Below are 22,031 nucleotides of genomic sequence, written 5' to 3'. Positions count from 1 at the left end.
AGTTAAACAGCTGAGCAAGCATCTTTTAAACTGTAGATCTGTAGTGTCTGCTTTTTGCTGGCTGTATGTGAGAGGAGTAATACAGGGTAAGGGTAAAGAGGCTGTATGGGTGCTGATATTACTTAAATATATCACGGCTATCAGCCAATCAGATTCAAGAACCAGCTTTGGCTTTGTCCTAAAAATGTATAAAAAAATAACCCAGCAGTTTTATTTACTTTTGAATTTAAATAGTTATTTATGTATGTGTGTTAATTGCTTCTTTTTTATTTATGTATAATATTTAAATATTTCAAACATTTGCCACTTAAAAGACATGATCCATTAAGAATTATCTTTATTTTACTTTATTGGCTGTATACAGTATATTTATTTGTTGACTAATTATGATTATCCATAGATTTAAAAATAAAAATAAAATGTACTTCACGTCAAAAATGATTTAAAACCCACATTTATGCTCTTTCTATCAAAGCAAACATATAGGCAATTTAAAGAGCAAAAGTGAAGTGCAACTCTCACTCTCAAACACACATAAGACTGTAAACGTGACAAACCTCCTCCTCCTCACATCATCAACAGGAAACCAAAGACAGACTTCAACAGACAGTTCAACTGCATCAACAGGTCAAAAACTCTCCAACTCCGAGTTCTATTTTTCTTTCTCTGCTTTCTGGGCCGAGCCTCTTTAGGGAGTACGTGATTGAAATAGCTGCATAAAGTTGCCGTGATAATGGTTTGAGGTTTCTAGCGTTCTCTTTGTCTGGTACTTGACTGCGCAAGACTGACAAGCTTTCACGACCACAAATGTTATTTCTGAATCTGAGACGAACAGCTCAAGTAGAGCTCAATCAGAGATGGAGCATGGCTTTAAAAAAAGACAACATTGATTATAACCAGACACATCTATCTATTCAAAACCACGCATGTGAGAATTAACAAGAAACCTTTCTTACTGTCATCTTGTCCACCTTTTTTCCTACACCCTATAAAGCTTTGTGTGAATTATGGGAGTGAATTCGTTCTATTAAACTGTAAACAGGCTGCTATGAAGTCTTATTTTTCTCCCAGTTTTATGAAGAAACGTAAATATTTATGTATTATCAGAAAAGTGACTAATATTATGAATTCATACTATTTCATTTGTATGTAAATGTACAAAAGGAAAGGGAGGCGTGGCCACAAACCCCAGCCCTAAACCTTCCTCTCATTGGGGAATCAGAAAATAGTTTGCTGATATAAATTATCTATCCTGGTAACTCAAACGTAACTATTTTACATTTTGTCAGTTTAGTGGCTAATTCAAACAAATTCGTATGAGTTCAGTTATAAGAAAATGTAAGATTTTAAAAAGGAGGCCACTTTTTAAAAAAAAAAAAAAAGCACCCCACCCCTTAACCCAACCATCATTCGTAAGAATTCATACAAATTAGCCACTTGTGACTTTTTGATTCAGTGGATAACTCAACACAATCTCATGATCATTCGTAACTTTTTGATTCAATGGATAACTCAGCAAGATCTCACAGCAATTCGTAACTTTTTGATTTAGTGGTTAACTCAAAACAATCTCATGGCAATTCGTAACTTTTTGATTCAGTGGATAACTCAGCAAGATCTCACAGCAATTCGTAACTTTTTGATTCAGCGGATAACTCAACGCGATCTCACAGTAATTAGTTACTTTTTGATTCAGTTGATAACTCAACACGACCTCACTGTAATTCGTAACTTTTTGATTCAGTGGATAACTCAACGCGATCTCACAGTAATTCGTACTTTTTGGATTAGGTGGATAACTCAACATGATCTCATAGTAATTCACAACTTTTTGATTCAGTGGATAATTCAACAAGATATCACGGCAATTCGTAACTTTGCTTTAGTAAATTACTGCGAGATCGTGTTGAGTTATCCACTGAATCAAAAAGTTACGAATTACAGTGAGGTCGTGTTGAGTTATCCACTGAATCAAAAAGTCACGAATTACTGCAAGATTGTGTTGAGTTATCCACTGAATCAAAAAGTCACAAATTACTGTGAGATTGTGTTGAGTTATCCACTGAATCAAAAAGTCACAAATTACTGCAAGATTGTGTTGAGTTATCCACTGAATCAAAAAGTCACGAATTACTGTGAGATTGTGTTGAGTTATCCACTGAATCAAAAAGTCACGAATTACTGTGAGATTGTGTTGAGTTATCCACTGAATCAAAAAGTCACAAATTACTGCAAGATTGTGTTGAGTTATCCACTGAATCAAAAAGTCACGAATTACTGTGAGATTGTGTTGAGTTATCCACTGAATCAAAAAGTCACGAATTACTGTGAGATTGTGTTGAGTTATCCACTGAATCAAAAAGTCACGAATTACTGTGAGATTGTGTTGAGTTATCCACTGAATCAAAAAGTCACGAATTACTGTGAGATTGTGTTGAGTTATCCACTGAATCAAAAAGTTAAGAATTGCCGTGAGATCGTGTTGAGTTATCCACTGAATCAAAAAGTTAAGAATTGCCGTGAGATCGTGTTGAGTTATCCACTGAATCAAAAAGTTAAGAATTGCCGCGAGATCTTGCTGAATTATCAAGCGAATTAAAAAGTTAAGAACTGCCGTGAGATCGTGTAAGTTATCCACTGAATCAAAAAGTTACGAATTGCAGTGAGGTCATATTAACTTAACAACCATAAACCATATTTTATGCTTTTCCGTATTCTACAACCCTAATCCACCCACTATTAAAGGGGCTGCTCACATTTTTGCATGCTCATGCAAGTTCATCTTTCCAATGGAAGCATGCAGCTTGTGCACTCATATTAACAACGCCCTCATGTTTTCCCGGCGCACCAAGTTAAAAACATCTCAACTTTTCAGAATGTCGCAAGCACACAGCAAATGTAGAACTGACCAACCAGCTTCATACTTTGTAAGAAATATACACATTTCGATAAACTGATTACCTCAGACAAACAATTAAACTTGTATCAGAGCTGCAGCAATGTTTGTCATCTTCTGAGAAAACGGTTGATAGTTGTCTAGCAACAACAGACAACATGGGAGTGTGAGAACAAAAGCTTGTTGTGAAAGGTGAAGAAAGTGCCTTGCACGATATGCCTTGCGCTTTCCACTCAGTTTAAGATCTAATATATGAATGGTCCCATGCATACACCACCTACCTACAGGTGTCAAATCCAGTTCCTAGAGGGTCGCAGCTCAGCACAGTTTAGCTTTAACCCTAATTAAACGCACCAAATCAAACTACTTGAGTCCTTCAGGCTTGTATGAAACCTACAGGTAAGTTTGCTGCAAGGTTGAAATTAAACTGTGCAGAGCTGCAGCCCTTCAGGAACTATATGTACGTGACCTACCTATATTAACTATCATTGAGCATCACATTTGGAGTATATTGAGTCAAAATTCATAGTTAATGAGTTCACCCAAAATAACTGAGCTTTTCTTTCTGTTCTGCTAATTTTTTTTTGTTGTGTTAATGCAAAAGATATTTTGAAAAATGTTAGAAACCAGCGACTATTCACATTAATTGTACACTGTAAAAAAAATCCTATTTTGTGATTCACAGGTGTTTTCCATGTGTTTACGGTTGTGAATTGCATTATGGGATGTTGATCAACTTTACAGTTTGACAGAGTGACTTTTATTGACATTTTAGTAGTCTGAAATAATGTAATGTATAAAAACAAAAATTTAGAGACATAATTCTGTAAAATATCAGAAAATGTACTGGCAGCATATTACATGGTTTTTGTAGCATAATAAACACCAACCCAGACAAAAGTTGTTAGAAGAAATATCCAGGACCCATAATGCAATTCAAAAGCATAAATAAACTAGGAAAAATAAAAACATGATTCACAAAATATGGACAACTGCTAATTTACAGATTTTTTACAGCGTTGGAAAAACAAAAACTATGGAAATCAATGGTTTCCAACATTCTTCAGAATGTTTTCTATTTCTAAAAATAATTTAATATATTGTAGCATAGCTTTATTTTCAAAAGGGTTAGTTCAATCAAAAATAACAATTCTGTTATAAATTACTCATGTGGTTCCAGTCCCATTCGTTCATCTTTAGAACAAAAATTAAGACAATTTTGATGAAGAGAATCCTCTCATGACATTCTGGCAATGGTCCATACAGTAGGTGTTCAAAATCCAACACAATCTCACGGCAATTCGTAACTTTTTCATTTAATGGCTAATTCGTACAAATTCGTACGATCTATTTCGTACATTTTAGTACGATTTGCGTATCCCCCAATGACGGTTGGGTTTAGGGGTGGGGTTAGGTGCCACGCCTCCTTTTAAAATCGTACATTTTCTTACGACTGAACTCGTACGAATTTGTATGAATTAGCCACTAAACTGCCAAAACGTAAAATACTTACGTTTTCTTGTGAGATCAGGCTGTCAAAATCCCAAAAAGGAACCAAAAGCATTGTGAAAATGTTCATTTGGACTCGTAATCATATGAAGCTCCATAAACACATTTGTGTACTAAAATTCAATGATTTTGTTCACTAATATCTTACAGCCAGTATGATACTTGTGTTTTGATCTGCTGACCTTAATGTTGTATTTCTTTAAATGCGCTGAAAACAAAGAAAAAAGATAAACAAAACAATTTTTTCAGTTAATTTGGCACAAAAGTGTTCTTGGAGTTACGTTTGTTTATAATTGATCTAATGAAGTCTCATAGAATGTTTCTAGCTCTCTTTCTGGATTTTAAACATCTCAGCACTGCTGTCAGAATGTCTCAGGAGCTCTCAGAGTTCACCTAAAATACCTTAATTTGTGTTGAGCAGATACACAAAGGTCTTCGGTGTTTGAATCAACATGAGGGTGAGTTCATTTTGGGGCATATTAACACTTTAAATTGAATAATATCAGTTCTTCGGAATGGAAATTTCCCAAACATGAAAAATGCTACTCCTAATTTGATATGCAGTTAAAAAATGCAAATAAAAAAAAACAAAAGCACCAAACTTCAGCCAACACAAGACCTCCCTCTTCAAAGAGTTACAACATTTATGAGCAACACACGATGCTATCAGCAGCAAACCAGATCAGGAGAGATGAGCATCAGTGGGTTTGAATCAGCACTGGTTGCCACACAAAATCAGTCTGTGAGCAGGAGGTGTTGAGGGCACTCGCTCACTCACACCTACAGGTTTATCAGAGAGCGACGTTTCTCACAAAACCTCAAACCACCGACAGTGTTACTGCGCGCCCCAGATAGGGAAGAGGAGGAAACATCAGGGCAAATTTATGAATCACAATCAAAACTACAGTAGACTTTCACTCTGGCACACCGTCAAATCAAACTTCTTCATAGGCTTGGAAGTAAAAGCTATTTACTGATCGACAGTAACTTACTGTATTTACGCTAAGAGCATCATTTATCTTGCGGTGTTTGTATTTATAGTATATACCTTTACTTTAAAATATACATTAATTTTTACAATGCAACTTTTTAAAACAGTAACTGTCCACAACTGCACAACTGTCCTACAGTAAAAATCAAGTTATAATCATTCATTCATTTTCCTTCGGCCTAGTCCCTTTATTTATCAGGTATCGCCACAGCGGAATGAACCACCAACTATTCCAGCTTATGTTTTACAAGGATGCTCTTCCAGTTACAAACATCCATACACTCTCATTCACACTCATACACTACGGACAATTTAGTTTATTAAATTACCTATACTGCATGTTTTTGGACTGTGGGGGAAACTAATAACCCTGCCATCCCCCCAGTTTATATTACAGTAATTACTGTGTAATATAGAAAGTCATTAACAGTGCAGGCATTAAACAAGTTGATTTTAACAGTTGTATATTATGTTTTGATGTTTGTTTTTCTGTCATTTGCTCATGAAACAGCTACTGTTTTATATGTTTTCATGCAGTGTTAATTAAAAAGGAAAAGTTTTTGATCATTTATTTATGCAACATTTTAGAGGTTTGAAACGTAACCTTTTCAAAAAATTTTAAATAGATTTAGTTAAAAATGGTGATGTATTTAAAAATGTTTTATGATTCCCTGACTTATATACAGAGTATATTTAGTTTTCATGGATCCGTACATCCCAAAATTATTTAAAAAAATTTTTTTTTACACATTATTTTTGTACATTGTATTTTTGTTGTGTAAACATATTCTGTTTTATAATGTAAAAAAGCACAGATTTTAGTTTGTGAACCAAACTTTCACAAATGCCTAAAGAATAAAGAGAGTGTTTTATTAAGACATGTCACATAATTACTAATACTAATATTGTTACTATTATTAGTAAATAATAATTTACTAATACCTTTAAGCTTACATTCATTTTGTTTGAAAATGGCCCACAATGCAGATATACAGTAGGTTTAATTTAGGTCCATTTGTTGAATTTAAATTACATATCATCTACATGCCAACTAATTCTCATTAGATTATAATTAGACTGTTAGGGTTGGGGTTAGGGTTAGTGTAAGTTGACATGTACTTGCAAAGTTTCTTACAGTCCGTCAAATGTCTACCTCTTAAGGCCAAAGATGTTTTTTTACATGCATTTTTATTTCTCTTTGCTATTTGGGCTTATTGGAACGTAATTAGAATAAAAACCTAAGTATCATCTTTTGATAAGATGTACTTTTAGTGAAAAAATTGTGGACTCGCATTCCGAATTTACATAAAACACTTTTTCCAGAATGTTTTTAATGCATATTTAACTTTTTTTTTTTTTTTTCATTTTTAACTTGCTTTGACTATTAGAGAGTTAAAACTATTTTTTCCCCATTTTGGACAGTTAAGTGTTTGCAACATTTCATATGCTGCAAAACAGTTGCAGAATGACACTGCATGTCTGTAACAAAATATAAAACATTCAAAGTATTTTAATAGCCACTTAAGAGCTAAAATGTGCTGTCCACGTATGTGGACACTCAAGCACAAGAGGGTTAAATTATTTTAAATTTTGTTACATTAAAGACTAAGATTCAACAAAAAGCAAATGCACTGAAGAGTATTTTAAGCAAAAAAAAGAATTAGAATTAAAGATTAAGATCCAGTATAACACTAACAAAGTTAGGGATTTTTTTACTATGTGAGTGCCAACCAACAAACAATCAAACAAACAAATCCAAGTAATAATCTTTACATTTAAGAAAGAAAGAAAGAAGGAAAGAAAAAAAGAAGGAAGGAAGGAAGGAAAGAAGGAGGGAATGAGGGAAGGAAAGAAAGAAAGAAAGAAAGAAAGAAGGAAAGAAAGAAAGAAAGAAAGAAAGAAAGAAAGAAAGAAAGAAAGAAAGAAAGAAAGAAAGAAAGAAAGAAAGAAAGAAAGAAAGAAAGAAAGAAAGAACGATTTACTAGCAGTTATTTGTCTGGCAGACTATTTTCCATTAATTTTACAGACATTTCTGTTAAATTGGAATAATAAAATTACAAATAAAAGATACAGAAAATGTTACTCATGATAATATAACTTTGTTGTTTGTGGTGATAAGTGAAACTTTAAAATAATTGAACATTCAGCCAATAGTACTAGTTATTCATCAGAAACAGTGTGAATTTTATTTAAAAAGTTATGACTCACAAGGTCAAAGCCGACCCCAATATAAACACTTTTTTCTACAACCGCAATCAGACACAGCTGATCCAACTACTGAAGGTGTTCATGACTCATTTGGATCAGCTGTGTTTTATAAGGTTAGAGCAAAACTGTGCTGCGCTGGGCCATATGAGACCATACGGTTTAAAGGGATAGTTCACCCAAAACTGAACATTCTGTCATGAGTTCCTCACCCTTCACTTGTGGAAAACCTTTTTAAGTTTATTTCTTCAGTTAAGAGAAAGGGAAAAAAAGATATTTTGAAAAATGTTAGAAACCAGTAACCATTGACTTCCACAGTATTTGTTTTCCTACTATGGAAGTCAATGAGTACTGTCTTCAGAATAACATTTTATGAAGACAGAAGCCATAAACTGTTCAGAACCACTTAAGGGTGAGTGAAAAGAGAGTAAATAGTCAATTCTGGATGAACTATTTCTCTTTAAGTACATTATTGTTGTTGTTTTTATTTTTTGTCTCAATCAACATTAATAAAATCTTCCAAAACTGATGAATGGTCCATAGTAACAGACTTTAGTTTGTCCAAAAGATCCCTTTTTCCTCTTGTCTCACCATGTGAACGGCAGTTTATCTCACAAACACCTCTTTGACAGTGCTATGTGGCAACACAACAATGAACCACGGTTTACCGGTTACAATGGGAGGAGGTCTCAGGCTATCTTTGTAATCAGCAAGGCTCATCGTGAACCTGCACGCCAGGGTTTCTGGTTGTAAATCTACTGAACAGCGGGGTGCTACAAATCACATGGAGGCAGACGTGTTGAGAGGTGCTAAGAGTTTCCTGGCCATTGTGTGGCTATTTGAGAAAAAAAAGTTCTCTCAATAAGGAGAAGTTTTGCTACACGACATGCGTGCATGATCAGGACTCTGATGGCTTAGCATGACACGTGTGTTTAACCGATTTCATGCCAGAAGTTTTGCTTTGGTTTATGTTTGTGTTACAGCGGTTAGCGTTAGCATGCTACTTGTGTGTAGCTATTGGCTGTACTGAGCAGCTTCTGAAATAGTGAGTCTAAATGTAATCTGGGGCCTTACTGGAAGACTGATTTGCTTGAATACACCACCTCTGCTTGACAAGATATGTAGAGCATGCGGCTATAAGTGACAATCAAAATTTAGACCTTGTCTCACCCCTCAGAATGACAGCAGGCTTTGTCTTTTATGCAGTTGCATTTCCTTGTTTTAAAAATGGCATGAAATGGACGTTCGCCTTTTCATTTATTTAGTAAATACATATATTATAGCGTACAATAAAATAATACTGTGAATAAAAACTTCTAATAATGTTTTTCTTTTCTTACAGATATAGGACAGTAGTTTCTATCACCCTGTGTTGATGCCCACTTTGAAGAATCACGTGATGGAAATACCTAATTTCAAATTAAAAATTTAAAAATATTATGCTTACTTGAGGTGGATTTGGACTTGTATGAAAAAGGATTAATGCAAATAATTAGAGACAGATACATGCTTGCTGATCAAACTCATTTCACCCACATGACTAATAGACTGTATCCATTAAGCTTGCTTTGTTTACTGTTGGTTAGGTTATCAATACTACAGTGAGCAGCTCTAAAAACCTAATGGAAATGCACCTAATTGACACTTTTTTATCTTTTGCAAACTTTGAAAAAATTCACTTCACATTAGGAATTTGGCTAGTGTGAACCCACATTTACATGCCATAATATGGACAAAAAGATGCAAGTTCTGTCAAAAATACCCAGCTTCATAATATGTTCTCAAACTGCAATGATTTTCATGCATCTTCAAATTCAACCTTTTTACACTTAAATTCTGATGCTTTAAAAAGAAAAAATAAATATTATTAAATAAATTCTAATATTCATTCAATTATTAAATATTGAAAGCAATATTAATCATAATTTATTTTTCTTTTTTCGGCTTAGTCCCTTTATTAATCACCACAGCGGAATGAACCGCCAACTTATCCAGCATATGTTTTACTCAGCGGATGCTTTTCCAGCTGCAATCCATCTCTGGAAAACATCCATACAGACTCATTCACACTCATACACAACAGACAATTTAGCCTACCAAATTCACCTGTACAAGATGTCTTTGGACTGTGGGGGAAACCGGAGCACCCGGAGAAAACCCACGCAAACGCAGATAGAACATGCAAACTCCACACAGAAACGCCAACTGGCCCAGCTGAGTCTCGAACCGGCGCCTTCTTGCTGTGTGGCGACAGCACTACCTACTGTGCCACCGCATCGCTGTCAATATTAATCAACATTTATAAATTATCATCAAGATGCTGCAATCAATATGTAAGAGAGAAATCATGTTTGAATGTGTGCTGGCTTTTTGCTGTCTCTCCTGTTACAGTATGTGTATTAGAGTGGATGGACTGAGTGCACATTATGCAATACATAATATTTGTCAATGACACTTAAAATAAGTTGCAGATCATATTCATTGATCAGTGCAGCTGTAACTTACTCTGTACAAAGCAAAGCAGATGCATTCATCCACTTAACAACTGAACTATTAAAGTTTATTCCAATAAAAAAAAATGCAGGTATCACCTTATTTTGATGGTCGCTTTAAAGCAATTTGTTGAATTTAAGTTACATTGCATCTACATGCCAACCTATTCTCATTAGACTATAAGTGGACTGTTGGGTCAGGGTTAGTTTAAGTTGACATGCACTTGCAAAGTTTCTTATAGTCCGTTAAATGTCTGTTGAAGGAGCATATCAATAGATATTAAGCAGACAGTACTAATCCTCAAAGGAAAAGTAAATGGCATGTGGTTAATGCAACTTTTAGTCAACAAAATGGGGACCATCAAAATAAAGTCTTACCAAAGTAAAACAACTGTGGCTGAAACACCAACTATTGTTGCAAACCTATTATGAATGTGCAGAGATTCTGCTGGAAAATGTGGACATGAGATTCACTCATTCATTTTCTAATCTGCTTAGTCTCTTTATTAAATCGGGGATCGCCACAGCGTAATGAACCACCAACTTATCCAGCACGTTTTACACAGCGGATGCCCTTCCAGCTTCAACCCATCTGAGAAACATCCATACACACTCATTCACACTCATACACTACGGACAATTTAGCCTACCCAATGCACCTGTGCCGCATGTCTTTGGACTGTGGGGGAAACCGGAGCACCTGGAGGAAACCCACGCAAACACAGAGAGAACATGCCAACTCCACACAGAAGCACCAACTGACCCAGCCAAGGCTTAAACCAGCAACTTTCTTGCTGTGAGGTGACAGCACTACCTACTGCACCACCGCGTCACCCTGGACATGTAATGTAAAATAAAATAAAAGGGCACTTTTATCATTTATAATTTATCTTGAGGAGATAAGGTAGGTCACACAAAACTGAAAAGTTCTGTAATCTTTAATTCTCTCATAATTTGTTTTACACTGTAAAAAAATGCTGGGCTCCACACAATCAATTTGAGTTGGTCGAGTTAACTTATTAGTTTTACAAACTGAAGTGGATTGAACATAAAACAATTAAGTTGTCCCCAAATAAACTCAAGAATTGTGATTTTTCAGTTCGTTTTAAATAAGTAGGTCAAAGACAAAGGTCGTCTCTTTTTTTGTTCCTCTGTTAAACACAAAAGAAGATATGTTGAAGAAAGCTGGAAACCTGTAACCATTGATTTTCATTTGTTATTCCTACTATGGATCTACTAGCATTGGTTCACTCAAAAAAAAACTAAATTAAAATGAGTTGAAACAACACAATTCTTGAGATTTCATTGGGAGAATTTCATTGATTCCCAATTCACCTGTACCGCATGTCTTTGGACTGTGGTGTAAACCGAAACACCCGGAGGAAACCCACGCGAACGCAGGGAGAACATGCAAACTCCACACAGAAAAGCAAACTGAGACGGGCTCAAACCAGCGACCAGCACTACTTACTGCTCCACTACTTCGCCCATTGAGAGGACTTTTTTTTATGTTCAATCCACATAAATTTGTTAAAAAGTGTTAAGTTAACTTAATGGATTTGTGTTGGGACAACACAAATGAATTGTGTGGAACCCTACATTTTTTACAGTGTTGAGAGATGTGATCGGAGAAGTTTTGCGATTTGGGACTCGATTTCAAGCCATCAAACCCAGTTGTGCTAAATATCGATGTCGCCAACCTCATATGTTGCTTTAATACTTCTCCAAACACCTGAGTAAAATATCGTTACCTCCTAGATCTCTCTTACACAATAATTTTACCAAACATCAGGCATCGCCTCCAAACACAAGATAACATGCATCATCTTGCAGAAAGTGTATTTATTTTTATTTATTTATTTTTTATTTTCATACCAATCTGTCACACTACTTTCCAAGAAAGTGTTTGAAAAGCTTGTAAACCACTCGGCTCTTAAGTTCCTCTCACATGTTACAAGAAATGACCAAACAAGCTTTACAATTTCTATGCAAATTCTCCAGGTGTGAATAAAAAAATCATGTAAAAGCTCATCTTTTTTTCATATCAGAAATCACCAATTACCACCTTTTCAGCTAAGCTAAGTCCTATACCTCCTGGATGGCCTAGGGTTGAGCAAATTAAAGATTGTTTACCCTGATTTTTATTTTTAGTTAAACTTAACTTTTTAATATTTTACAATTATTTTACAATGTGGTTAAGGAGCTGTGAATTCATTCCTACTGTTTGATCAACTGCTTGTGAGAGAAACTGCGCTCTCGTTTGAAAACATAATGGGAAAATGACAAAACGTGAATAAAAAATCTCAACATACTTGAATTTGTAACTCAGTGATCTGCTTTTGAAGACGTTCGATCAAGTTTCCTGCATCTCCATCTTCGTTTCCTTTCCACTGGAGACAAGAGAAACACTACTTAAATACAGTGGAACTTGAGAGCAGAAAATATGAATGGTGAAGTAACATTCAATGTTTTGAAATCAGACTCATCATCTGATTAATCTGAATCTTTTTGTCTATCACCATCAGGCATGACTTGTCCATCCGGTGGAGAGGTTTTTTTTTTTCACAGTTACATTAATGCAAGCAAATGTCTGCTTCATCTTGCTGTGAAGTGAGATATAGTGTTGGCATTTTCTTGCAAAATCACTTCTGCATAAAAAGAGCTGATAAACAAGTGCGATGTGGAGGCCTGGTCTGAGTGTGTGAACAACGCCAGCATCCGAGAACTCGGCCAGCAGAGTGAGAAAGATCTTATCGTAGCTCTGCTTCGAGAAAAAGCAGAAGATGCTGCTTCCTCAAGGCTGTCAGAGCGATCAGGCCACTCACTGATCATGTGAGATGAATAAATGGAATGATCCCTGATCTGAGCAAGGTTTAAGGACTGTGATTTGTCCTCATGGAAAAGGCTGGTGTTTTGTGGGGTGCTTTCATTTCTGCTACTTTTCTGACTGTGATTTTCAGCCAGAAAATGATTTATGGGAATAAAGTTTTCTGACGTCAAACGCTGGAAGACTACAGTAATTCGCCACTCGTTCCATCAAGATTTTCCTACATGGTACTATAATAAGGTTCCTCAGCTATGCTATGTTTCCATCCAAAGGTGCTGGATTTGTGTGCAAAACGTAAATATAGCATAACATATTTGCAAATATTGTACTGTTTAACATTTAATGAGTTAAAGAGAACAACATCGTCACTTTCTAATAAACTGGCATCAAATATTGGAAAGAAAAAATGGAATTTGCTTTTGTAGGTGTGGGCCTTTTCTCTTATTTATTAAATTACATCAGAAGATGAAGTCCAAACGCAATGAATGTGCGGTGCCTTTAGAAGGTCAGTTCTGGAGGCAATAATACTGAATCTATTTGATGACAGGGTTTTAGACAACAATTCAGATGTTTTACAATGTGGTCAGTCTCCACTGGTTTGCCCATTAAGTCTGCCCATACACCCATTTTTGTTATCACATGACTTTTTTGATGCGCATACTGGAATTTTATTTATTCATTTATTTTCCTTCGGCTTAGTCCCTTATTTATCAAGGGTTGCCGCAATGGAAAGAACCGCCAACTATTCCAGCATATCCTTATGAATCACAATCAAAACTACAGTAGACTTTCACTCTGTACACCGTCAAATCAAACTTCTTGATGTGCTTGGAAGTAAAAGCTAGCTGTATAACAATTTCCTGTAGAATCTACAGTAACTTACTGTATAACATTTACAACAGCATTTATATTGTTGTTTATGTATTTGTATACCTGTACTGTAAAATATACAGTAATTTTTACAATGAAACTTTAAAAACAGTAGCATACAGCATAACTGTCCTACAGTAAAAACCTATTTATATTCATTCATTCTTTCATTTTCCTTCAGCTCAGTCCCATTATTCATTAGGGGTCGCCACAGCGAATGCCTTTCCAGCCGCAACCCAGTACTGAGAAACACCAATACACTCTCACAATCACACACATACACTACAGCCAATTTAGTTTACCCAATTCACCTCATGTCTGTGGACTGTGGGGGAAACTGGAGCACCTGGAGGAAACCCACGGCAACATGCGGGAGAACATGCAAACTCCACACAGAAATGCCATCTGGCCTAGCCAGGACTCAGACCAGCGACCTCAGGCCTGTAGCCAGCCAGGTGAAAGGAGCAGTTCTTTTTTTCTCAAAAACTGAACCCTTTTGCAGTTATAAGCCTCATTTTCTATTTAATTATGAGACTTACAGTAAATACTGCATTGTAGTGAAATTTTAAGCACTATTTTTATCTGAATTAACTTGTCAGATGGTCATCATAACCACACTTTTACAGTGGTAATAATAATAATAATAACAATAATAATAACAACAACAACAACAATAATAATAATAATAACAACAATAGTAATAATGTAGAGTTTCATAAATCTTTTTGCCTTTTTTGTAAAAGAAAAGTACATTAGAAAACTAATGGATAATAACAATTGCCAAATAGTATTCAAACTGATTTTAATATGGGCCACTTTTGGTGCTTCACACCTTGGTTTCAATAATAAGGTTAAGGATTTAAAATTAAAATTACCTGCAAAAAGTTTTCTCTATTAAAAAACATTACAGTAGCAAAAGATGACTTCTCTTATGTCAGATTATAAAACGAAAATATTTTTTAACAATGGCCAAAAGCGATTAGCTGAAGCCACACCGAAGGGAAAGCCAACAGAGGATTGCACTGAGTCTTAAAGCCTTTTTTGATTAATTATCTTCCCTATTTATGATGGCATAGCAGTCAAAATAGGACAAATGAGCTCATGTATGGGACAAACTCTGGACCTTTGTCAGTGAGGAGTGGGTCATTCAAACCATCTGAACCCCCATCCTCTGGCTACGGGTCTGGACCTTCTTGCTGTGAGGTGAAGGTGCTAACCACTGAGCCACTGTGCCGCCCATACTGGAATTTATTTAGTAAATGTTTTTCCATCATAGTTTATGCAAATACTTTCTCATCAGACAAAAAAGTTTCTTTTACTCAGCTTTTTATTTGAATTTTAAAATGTATGCTGATCTAGAGTTTCCATTAAGTATTTTTAACTAATGATCCAAAATGCACATAAAAATACTGTAGGAAAAGATATTGATATAAAAACAAGTCTTATGGATAAAATATGGAAAGATACTGCTCTACGGTTAGAACTGCACTCATGTTGAAAACATACATTTTGGAGATCTTGTATTTATTTTTGAAAAATATTATGTTTCTAGTGTGTAGAAAATGCTTTGGAGTGTGAGTGTGTGCAATTACTGCTGTAGGAGGAAAAATACAATCACATTTACCACAAAATCTACTCAAAATTATATTCGGAAACTAAGGGCACACACCTGTTGCACTCAATACAAGTTAAACTCAATGTTAGAAATGTTCCCTATAGCGCATGTCTTTGGACTGTGGGGGAAACCGGAGCACCAGAAAGAAACCCACGCAAATACAGGGAGAACATGCCGGGACTCGAACCAGTGATCTTCTTGCTGTGAAACAACAGTGCTAACCATTGCGCCACGAGCTGCCCTGTTATTTTGTTACCACAAGAAATAATTGAATTAGTTTTCTTTAAATAAGCATGAACCAAGGTTAAATACAAGAGAAGAGATTTGGGTGGGTGGTTTAGTTGTTAGCACCTCACAACAAGAAGGTTGCTGGTTTGCGTCTATTTGGTATTTCTGTATGGAGTTTGCATGTTCTCCCCACAGTACAAAAACATGCGGTATAGGTGAATTGGATGAACCAAATTTTCCATAGTATGTGTGTGTGCGGATGTTTCCCAGTGCTGTGTTGCAGCTGGAAGGGCATCTGCTGCGTAAAACATATGCTAGATAAGTTGGCGGTTCATTCCGCGGTGGTGACCCCTGATAAATAAGGGACTAAGCAATGAATGAGATTTGGGAGACTTTTGGAGGGTTTGATAGCAGAAATGTGATCTTAAGATTTCATAACTGCACTTGTGTATTATTTGCAGTGGTGAAAAAAAGTACTGATAAATCATACACAAGTAAAAGTACAATTTCTTGCCTAAAAATGTAGTGCAAGTAGATTAAAAGTATCTGTTGTAAACATTACTCAAAGCATGAGTAATAAGTAAACCTTGCAAAAGTATTTAAGAGTAGTGAGTATTACGCTGTGAAAAGCTGATGCCTTTACATGTAATTTGAGCATGTGTGTAAACGTAACATTCTGTAGTGCATTTAGTTATTGCCCAGCAGGCACACAACATCATAAGACGTTAATATTAGGTTAAGTTTAGGTTGTGATGTCAGGTGGCCAAATTCAGTGTCTAGCCAGTGTCTAAGGACAATGTTATTTTGATGTCCAATAACAACGTCTGATGACGTTGATATTTGATTGATTTTAGGTCGTTAGAATGTGACCAAAATCCAACATCGAGCCAACATCTTAACCCAATGTCATATTGACGTCAAATACTGACTACTATTTATCAGGTATGGCAACCAAAACCTAACATCTGATAGACGTCATAGTGGTAACGTACATCAAGCTGTAACATCATTAAACGTTAATACTTGGTTGATTTTAGGTTGGACGTTGGACATTGACGTCGGCCTGACTTGATTTTCATTTCCAAAACGAAATGCAATATCCTTACGACATTGGAGTACAACGTCAATCTGACGTTATGTTGACGTTTTGTGCCTGCTGGGTGTTTAAGGCCATTTCAGTCATCATACAGTAAACATCCGTCAGCTTCTCATCAGTGACATGCATCTAAGCTCTCTCGGGGTCAACGCTTGTAAAGATTTTGAACATCTTCTTGGACACTTTTAATGCTTCCAAACAGTTTGCTGCAATTATAAATCGCCCATGTCTTGAGGTTGTTCATAATGATGCAATTTGCCTTATATGTGGATTTGACTGGACAGGAATCACAGGACTGATTTTTCTCCCATAGACAAAAAAAATAAGTGGTTACTGTATGTTGAAGGAAAGTAGTGGAGTAAAAGTACAGATACTGCACTAAAAATGTTTTCAGGGTAAATTAAAAGTACACATTTTAAAAATTACTAAGTAAACTACGATTCCTGAGAAAAACTACTCAAATCAGTCATTTGAGCATCTTGCTGATCAAATCCTTGTTTCACAATAAATAAAGTTAGCAGTGGTATTCCTTTAAAATGTTCCCTTCTTCTCAAATAAGTATATGTTTGTTTGTTTGCTTGTTTTTAAATGACCATAAAAATGTAAAGAATATTTACATTTTACAACACAGACATGCAGTTAAAGTGTACAGGACTGACCATGATCATTTACGTTTTTTATTTCATTGTTTTTAATAATACTACAGACAAAAATAAGTGATTTTACAGGGATAGTTCACCCAAGAAGGAAAATTTGCTCAATATTTAATAACTCTCAAGATGTTCAAAACCTTTTGAGTTAATTTTCTGTTTAATACAAAATACAGTATTTTGAAAAAAAAAAAAAAACAGTATTCATTGACTTCCATAGTAAGAAAAACAAACACTATGGCAATCAAATGGTTACTGGTTTTCATCATTCCTCAAATTATCTTCTTTTGAGTAAAATGGTTTGAAACAAGAAAAGGGTTAGTAAATGATGCCAGAATATTCTGTTTTGGGTGGACTATCACTTTAACTGTACTGAAAGCTTTGACAAAGAGACTTAATGTTGCTCACGGCATAGGATTAATTTAACCTGAGGGAAGTCAGCAAGGGTAAATGACACTGTAATTAGACGCCTCCTGACTGTCAGAAAGCCGATGATGTCAGGTATGGTGTTACCTTGTTTTGAACAGCTAAAAAGTGGCATCTGATCTGCTGTAATTGGCTGTGCAGATCTTTGTTGTGTGATGTCAGTTCCTGTAGATGATCTCGCTGGCTGCTCACATGCGCTTCAGTTCGCTTGAGTTGGTTTCTGTGAATTTCATTCTGCAGTGAAAAGAGAAGTCTTTAAATAAGAGGATTGACTAATTTAACAACTGTAATGCAGTTTAGCATTGATTTCCTGTACTAACAGTATGAATCTGATTTAGAAGTCATGTTTTAACCAATGCTAGTCATTTCTAGACATGTTTCACAACCATACGGTTTTGAAATCTTAGTTGCATCATGATGCAGTGACAATGATAAGTTCAAGTGGTCATTGAAGATAAGAGTACCACTTTAATGTTAAGGGGCCTTTACTACTGTGTACTTTCATTTTCTTTTATTTTGTATATACATGTGTTTATGTTGTACTTATATTTTAATAATGATCTGTATGTAAATACATCTGTAATTAATTGATTCATTATTTATGTACCATCCCTTATATCTTAACAAACCCTTTAACCTACCCAAACCTGTCTTCTACCTTACCAATACCCCACATCAAAGTGATGTGCAAAACAATATGAACACATAAGTACATTGTGCTTAATTTTTGATGTAAGTACACTGTAAAAACACACTATTGCAGCTTACCTTTTTTGTTAAACCAATCAACTCAACTGATATAAATTAAACAGACTAAAAGTATTATGTTAAACTTTGTAAACCTTAAAAACATTAGTTGAAACCTGATTAACTTAATAAAATAAGTTAACGTAACTTCTTTTACAGTGTATAGGAGTTAAAGACACCTAATTTAAAGTGTGATCAAACCGAGTGTGTTTCGGGGTGAACTATTATAATGACTAAAAGCATAAAACACACAATCACTTAAAAGAAAAAATAAACAAACAATGGAACAAAAACTAAACATGCCATAAAAATGTATCAGGTGATCACAAGTAAAGGAAACAAAAAGGTTTAAATATGTCTAATACTTTTAATATTATGTGTTAGTCATTCATTCATTTTTCTTCGGCTTAGTCCTTTATTTATCAGAGGTTGCCACAGCAGAATGAACCGCCAACTATTTCATCTTATGTTTTAACACACCCTTCCAGCCGCAACCCAGTACTGGAAAACAGCCATACACTCTCACATTCACACACACACAATCAGTAACGGCAAATTTAGTTCACCCAATTTACCCATAGCACATGTATTTGGACTTATGGGGGAGCAACCCACATGATCACAGGGTGTTCACACAGAAATGCCAACTAGCCCAGCCGGGACTTGAACCCAGGGGCGGACTGGCCATCTGGCAATTCTGGCAAATGCCAGAAGGGCCGAACTATTTTTTAAATGTGGGCCGGTCAGCTATTTTTTTATAAAAAAATTTATATGTATTGTTTTTACATGCAGGTAGCTTTTATCTCTTGCAAGATGTGAGTATTATGATGATGATGATGATGATGATAATAGTAATAATAATAATAATAAATGTTAAGCATTGGCCCAACTGGCAATGACCAGCTGGTTTTGAGATGGCCAGACCCAATTAGAGGTTACGTGGACGTAATCAAAATCTGGAAAGAATGTCAAACAAATAGTAAGTGCAACACAAGCTAACTGTCAGAAATGGACCATAAAAAAAGGAAAGGCGGTGCCGAAAAGCTCAGAGAAAGCAAAAAAAATTAAATAATAATAATAAAAAAAATTAAAACACTGCCAAATGCCTAAAACTAGCTGAAATAGTCTTGAAAGAGGGCAGCGCAGGGGTGCAAGAAGGTTGCTTTTTCGAGCCTCGGCTGGGTTAGTTGGTGTTTCTGTGTGGAGTTTGCATGTTCGCGTGGGTTTCCTCCTGGTTTCCCTCACAAGTCCAAACACATGTGCTGTAGGTGAATTGGGTAGGCTTAATTGTCCATAGTGCATGTATTTGAATGTGTGTGTATAGAGGTTTCACAGTGGGTTGCAATTTGGAGGGCATCTGCTGCGTAAAACATATGCTGGACAAGTTGGCGGTTCATTCCGCTGTGGTGATCCAGATTAATAAAGGGACTAAGTTGAAAAGATAATGAATGAATGAAACGATTGCATATAAATTCGTTTTTGTTCCAGTCACATACATTAAATGTTTAAATATCTATTACATATATGGTACTGCTTATATTATTTTACCATCAGGACACCAATATAAGTAGTGAATGTGCGTATCCGTGCATGGGGCTGTGTCAGTGTGGTAATGTGGGCTGGTGTGGCTACAGTGCCAGGGCTGATTTTTAAACCCAGTCCGCCCCTGCTTGAACCAGTGACTTTTGCTGTGAGGCGACAGTGCTAATCACTAAAAACCGTGCCGCCCATTGTGATTTACTTAGAACGCTGTATAGCAAATCGCAGTCCTCAGTAGCGGTTACATTTTCCGTAAGATAAAATCACCCTCCAGCAGTCCAGACTGTGCGCCGTCATGCGCTCCATCATCACGCAGCACGACTGAAGCGAAACGGATTGCGCAGTTCACACTGCGTCGCTGCGTCACCCGCGTCCTGCTCTCTGCGCTCGTGATGCGCGCCTTTTTCGGTCAGCGCCTTCTAATTGCCGCAATTAAATGGCATTTATAGCTCCTGAAGAAGACTTTTTATCTCTAAATGTAGAGGCAGGTGAGAGAAAAACTATGTCATTTAACTAAACTACTCTGTCACTCACGTGCCGCAAACGCTCAGCGTGGCACGCGCATGCCAATGCAGAGCGTGCGCGTGACTAACGCTGTTGATACACCGGGCAACTTTTTAAGCAAGGGCAGGGGTTCCCAAACTTTTCAGCCCGCGAACAATGCAAGTGACTCGCGACCCCCAAATATCCTCCGATGTGGTTATAAATATATAGAAACCTTGCACACAAAGGCGCATGCACACCAATAGGCCCAAGTCTGTTTATTTGGAAGAATGCCACTCTGAGACCATCCTACATGTTCAGTTGTGGCCTGTATTTATTTTTGAGTGTACGTGAGTGACGTAAAGGTGTCAAAGTTTAATCTGGTGCTATAAAATCAATGTGCTGTGTGTTTAATAAAATGTAATCACCACCGGGGCTCAAAAAATGTAAAGCCGGATGCCTTATTATTTTTATTTGCTGTGGATATGCTATCTTTTACTATAACTATTAACTACTACTTTTTATGTAAGTTATTGATAAAATATGGTGATGGTCATTTACTGAATTGAATTAGATTTTCGATTTTTCTGGAAATCAATCGACTCCCACTAATTGTCCAGTGCTATCTTTTTTATTCATTGAAAACTATTTCTACATGCTTTCCCAGAGATGGGTTGCGACTGGAAGGGCATTCGCTGCGTAAAAACTTGCTGGATAAGTTGGCGGTTCATTCCGCTGTGGCAACCCCGGATTAATAAAGGGACTAAGCCGATAAGAAAATGAATGAATGAATGAATATTTCTACATGCATTTTTTACATAAAAAAATATTTGCTTGCAATTTTTGCTGCATCAAGCTACTTATTTAAAATAAGCTGAAACAACACAGTTCTTGAGTGTTTTTGTGTGACAACTTAATTGTTTTATGTTTAATCCACTTAGATTTGTAAAAACTGATGAGCTTACTTAATTCTTTTATGTTGTCCCAACACAAATCGATTGTGTGGAACCCAAAATGACTGACAAAGGAACCTTTGGTATTTGCTTCTTTGTCATCTTTTTTTGTAATTAGTGTTCTCTTTAATCCAAATAGAGGGTGTGTGCGATATCTTTAAAACATTTTAAAAAAAAGGGATTTTTTTGCTGCTTGTCCAAAGTACTTATTTAATAAAAGCTGAATCAGCTCAAATCCTGTGGGTGATTCATGGGAAAACTTAATTGTTGCACGGTGGCGCCGTGGGTAGCACAATCGCCTCACAGCAAGAAGGTCGCTGGCTCAAGCCCCAGCTGGGTCAGTTGGCGTTTCTGTGGGGAGTTTGCATGTTCTACCTATGTACGCGTGGGTTTCATGCAGGTGCCCCAGTTTCCCCCAAGTCTAAAGACGTGGTACAGGTTAATTGGGTAACCTAAATTGTCTGTATGTGTGTGTGAATGGATGTTTCCCAGTGATGGATTGCG

General features: G+C 36.1%; 1 protein-coding gene across 6 annotated transcripts in view; it reads right to left on the bottom strand.

The window, feature by feature from the left end:
• evi5a (ecotropic viral integration site 5a) overlaps window positions 1-22,031 on the bottom strand; it is a 50,682-nt gene that overhangs the window by 7,190 nt on the left and 21,461 nt on the right. For 3 of the 6 annotated variants that reach the window (XM_009297997.5, XM_002660723.7, XM_009298002.5), the window contains 2 exons: window positions 17,893-18,039; window positions 12,406-12,483 (listed from right to left, as the gene is read on the bottom strand). In XM_009297997.5, the coding sequence (XP_009296272.1) occupies window positions 12,406-12,483; window positions 17,893-18,039 (225 nt within the window). The remainder of the gene's footprint in view (window positions 1-12,405; window positions 12,484-17,892; window positions 18,040-22,031) is intronic. The other 3 variants (XM_009298001.5, XM_073923370.1, XM_073923371.1) reach the window with 1 other exon arrangement.

This window comes from Danio rerio, chromosome 2 (genome assembly GCF_049306965.1).
Source record: "Danio rerio strain Tuebingen ecotype United States chromosome 2, GRCz12tu, whole genome shotgun sequence".
NCBI lineage: Eukaryota > Metazoa > Chordata > Actinopteri > Cypriniformes > Danionidae > Danio > Danio rerio.
This window is presented reverse-complemented; position numbering and strand designations above follow the sequence as displayed.